At 35.3% G+C, this 4,710-nt stretch overlaps 1 protein-coding gene across 1 annotated transcript in view; it reads left to right on the forward strand.

The window, feature by feature from the left end:
* ALDH1A1 (aldehyde dehydrogenase 1 family member A1) overlaps positions 1 to 3,660 on the forward strand; it is a 29,240-nt gene extending 25,580 nt beyond the window's left edge. The window contains exons 12-13 of the mRNA XM_005423420.2: positions 891 to 965; positions 3,099 to 3,660. Of these exons, the coding sequence (XP_005423477.1) occupies positions 891 to 965; positions 3,099 to 3,171 (148 nt within the window). The 3' untranslated portion in view covers positions 3,172 to 3,660. The remainder of the gene's footprint in view (positions 1 to 890; positions 966 to 3,098) is intronic.
* The last annotated feature ends 1,050 nt before the right edge of the window (positions 3,661 to 4,710 follow it).

The following is a 4,710-nucleotide window of genomic DNA, read 5'->3' on the forward strand; positions in this document are numbered from 1 at the left end:
GCATCAGAAGGAGAACAACCAATTTTACTTGAATGCAAAACCTGTGTCCAATTTACATTTTATCTGGAAGCACTTGCAACCAGCAAAAATTCCTGCCCAAGTCCTGTGACCTAAGAACATATGCTTTCCAAAAATAAGCTAATAATCTTGCCTTCAGAGTTGGTATTCTTTATATGGAAGAAAGTTTAGAATAGAAGTGAAATATTTGGGATTTGCCCTTACGTGATTGGTGGTCTAAGAATCTTCTAGCTGTGAACAGAATCTCTTTTGTTGGAACCAGTAGACTGGCAAGGAGGATAGAATATAAGATATGAAAATAGAGAATATTTGATTTGACAAGGTCGTAATACAAAAAGAGCTTCTCAGCGAGGAAATGGGATGTACATTCTGCCAAAATTCTTCATACCTAAAAATTTGCCTGTGAAATTCCTTTCATACTCATTATTGTGTCTTCGTTCTCAACCACAATACAGAATAAAGTTTAACTGAGTAAAACCAAACAAAACTTCCTAAATATATAGTGAAGCTACCCTGCATTTACCTATCGGAAGGGCACATAAACTCTCTTGCAGAACACTTATCTGTGGATAACCTTTTGTGAGAGAGCTTGTATACAAATTAGAAATTTTATTGCAATGATCAGAGAAAGATATGACTTTCCCTCAACTTGAAGACCCTTGCTGAGTTTTAGTACCCTGATAATAACTGTGGTTGTTTTTGATGCTTCATTTATCTGAACTTCAAACTACATATACTTTTGCAAATATATACTTAGATGTAGTTTGTGACTATGACTATAAGCTTTTTAGAGGCGACAGAAAACCTCTGATTTTTCAGAAGTGAAAAAAATTTGTTTCGCACTGTCAAAAGTCATTTTTCTGTTCTTCTAGGGTTAATTGCTATAGTGCATTGTCTGCTCAATGTCCCTTTGGAGGTTTTAAGATGTCGGGAAATGGACGAGAAATGTAAGTAAATACTTTTAAAGCTGTAGATTCACAGGAAATTCAAAATGAAATTCCAAACCCTGACTTAAAATATGCATAATTAGGATGTCCAGTTTGAGACTTTGGCAAATAAGTCTCTAGAGTGCTTAGAGACATCATGTTGTCAGAGGCAACATCAACCAGCAATTCCTCTATAAAATAAATAAGAAAATTTCTTAGGGGTACACTTTTTTGATATGACTAATTCGCAGTATATAGTGGTCTACTGATAAACAAAACTGATCATTGTGTTTATGGTTTACAGTTTTTGCATATATAGAGAAATTGTCATTTTCATGAAGATTAATCTGTGGGTTGTTTGTGAAATTCCCCTTAAATTCTAGGTTTTGAAAACACAAGACTTTCCAAAATCCTTGATTTAAGAAAGATTTTTCAGTTAAAATTTGTGAAACTAATGTTTTTGGATTATGTGCCAGCCAGGTCAAAAGTTTTTATGAAAATAATCCTCTGTAGTCTTTTGATCTTTGTTTTTCTTGGAATAGAAGCATAGTAGCATACATATATTATAAGCTAATCAAATTTTTTCAGACTTCTGAGTTTTAATCCAGTTTCAGCTTGAATCATATCCAGTCTTACTTGTATTCTTTCTTAAAAATATCATGTGTATAAGAACAAACTATTTTTAAAGCAATGAGTAAAAATTAGTGCATATAAGCCTTCTTTTTTATTAAGATAAATACATAACACTCCTAATGAACCTTGGGAGTGATTAAAAAGATATGTATGGGTGAGGCACTTCAGAGCTTCTCTTGATGTAGTTTCTTCAGAGATAAAGGCTAATGCTTTCATACTTGCTCATCACAGGGCACAATCTGCTTCTGATGGCAAAGCTCCCACTGACTTCAAAGGAAACAGTCAAGCCAATGTTGAGAGCTTTAGAAAACTGGAAATTGAAACCCTTTAATAATTTAGGCCACTTTTATCAAATACAGCTTTGCCTTTGTTGGGTGCATATGCCAATAATTGGGAGATAATCAATTCTGAATTACAGTATCTATTTTTTCAGAAATATTTTTTGGATTTATTTGCTGGAAATAACAGACTATCAAAAATGTTCTCTATAAGAGTACATTTTGAATGAAGAAATCTTTCATTCTAACAAAATTTTCAGGTTCAAATTCACAATTATCAGATCAATAAAAATATTCCCACTATAGGACAAGGAAAAACTCATCACCAGATAGATGTCTGTCATGAGAAAATTTGTAAATATGTGACAATCATTTTTAGGAGAAGTGGAAAAACAAACCTACACTGAAAAAAATAGGGTGTGGTTGTGTTAAGCCACTGACTTCCTTGATCCCAAAATAAAATTATCCATATAATTCTTGGAGTGCTAATGCCATTATGAATTAAACTACCAAATATCATATACTAACAAAATTCCTCTCCAAAAAATGAAGGGAATCAGTAAACATTTTCACCCAGAACAAGTGTCCTGAGCTCAGATTTCTGTTTTGTTTATATATCTATCTAATAAAACAGCAGTGAGATCTGTGTAACATTATAATGTAGCAAACCCTTGTTCCACAGAACAATCAGTTATGTCTAAATAGTTTGACTACATCAGATGTCAAATAGTTAGGAATACAAACAAGCTTCATCTCATCACTGAAAACATAAAGGTGAAACATGCTTATAATGTCAAAGACTTCAACTCCTTTTCACTGTCTCAGTTTTCATCATGCAATAATTTTGTCCCCCATTTACTTGAGATGAAGTTTCGTACTCTTTGACTCTGGACAAAGCTCCTGACATCAGAAGAAAAGCTTTACAAATAACTTGCTGAATGTACTTGTGAAGATCTAACATGCTCTTGATCTGCTGTACAGAAATCTGGTTTAGAAATACTCTAAATTAAACACCACGCACAAAAATAAAACTACTCTCTCTGCCATTTTTATCAGGAGACCATTGCTGTAGCTTTTCCAAAGGTTTCCAGGAGCAGTCTAGCTGCACAGCTGTCTTCCAAATATGTCCAGTGTACTTGTTACATATCCAGCCAATTGCACACTACCTCTGAAAATCCCATCCAGAAAAAACTCATATAAAAAGCATTAGCATAAATGCTACTCTTGCTTCTCTTTTATCTAGGGGAGAATATGGACTTCATGAATACACAGAAGTTAAGACTGTCACCATCAAAATCCCTCAAAAGAACTCATAATGCTCCTTGAGGTGCAGAAATTAACATCTTCAAATGAATCTGAAAAGGCTATCTGAATTCTCAGTTGTCTTGTTGTCCAAGTGATGCATTAACTTTTCTGCTTTCTGACTGTATAAGAGGTACCTTCTTACGTTAACAATATAAGGAATAGCATAGAAAAAAATTAATGTGCTTATGAAATCTTTAATGTCTGGTTCACAGCTAACTCATTTTAAAACCCAAGTCCAGAAATATCTACTCTTGTTTGTAGTTATCGTTCTCTGTAGTGTTATGAAAATTTTCCTTTTTCAGTATATTCTGCAAGTACAGTTTATGTGCTCTTGTGAGTGTTAGATGTCAAGTTCTCCTTGCATTTTCTTTATGGCCTTAACAAAAATGCAAAAGAGTAGTTAGCAGATGTTTCTATGTTTCTCTAGAAACGTTTCTCAGACTATTAAAGTTGTTCATCATGCTACATGAATGTAATCTGTATGTTAAAAAAATATTAAAGTTCACCTACAAAACCTAGTACTTCTCACTTCATTAGTCTTTTCTATTATACCAGTTTACCACTGGGAAAAATGTATCAGAGGCACCAGGGGCGTGTTCAGGTCATCAGAAATAAACTACATCTGCTACATGGAGGATAAAGACCCCAACATTTTGCCAGCATTATAGCTGGAAAAACATGAACACACAGAACAGTAAACAATTTGCAGAGCCAGCACTTGGCTTTGCAGTGGTAAGTGTGTAACAAATCTTAACAGATTTATGGGCAAGAAACAGTGAAGAGAAAGAAGAGGAGGGGAGGGAAGACAATCTCTTTTGTGATTTATACCTGCTACATTTTTCCTGTACTCACATAATTTCATGTAACTAGCCTGTTCCCTTCCCTCTTCTTTTCTCCTTTAATCCATTGTCTTTTATCATCCTGTTTCCTCCTCTGTTCCTTACGCCTGCTTATTCTCATAAAGACCCTCTTTAAACACCTGTGTCCCAAGGTGATCATAAACTCAGCTCTGGCCTTTCACAGCTCTCTAGCAGCTCAGATGCCACCACCCTCACGGTCTCTCAGCACCAGTAACCACCAGGCAAGCTCTGGGATGGAGGCCTTCAGACAGCCAGTCACAGCCTGCTACTGACAGGCTCGTATTCTCTCAGGACTGAACCCAGAGCCACAAGTCAACCCTTCAATACACGGGCTCAGCCTTACAGACAACCTGGTGCACAGTACGAGCCCTGCCCAGTAATAAGAACATGGCACAACAAAAATTTTAAGCAGCAAGTATGGAGAATTTGCGCAGTATAAAAAGGAAAAAGGGTTCTGTTCTTTTGGATACACTGTCACGTTTTAATTATTTTTCTTTTGAATATTATAGTTGGAACAAAATACAGATGAGACTTTCAGCCTCTGACTCTTCTTAGAATGCCTTTTTCCATTAAGAACTGGACATAAAATTTGTCGTATTTCTCTCCACAGCCTCCATACTATCTATTTTTGGAAGGTATCCATTCCAAATCCCATATTCATGCCTGTAAAATAACTTCATAAGACATAGT

The sequence above is a fragment of the Geospiza fortis genome, unplaced genomic scaffold (assembly GCF_000277835.1).
Source record: "Geospiza fortis unplaced genomic scaffold, GeoFor_1.0 scaffold279, whole genome shotgun sequence".
In the NCBI taxonomy this organism is placed as follows: Eukaryota; Metazoa; Chordata; class Aves; order Passeriformes; family Thraupidae; genus Geospiza; species Geospiza fortis.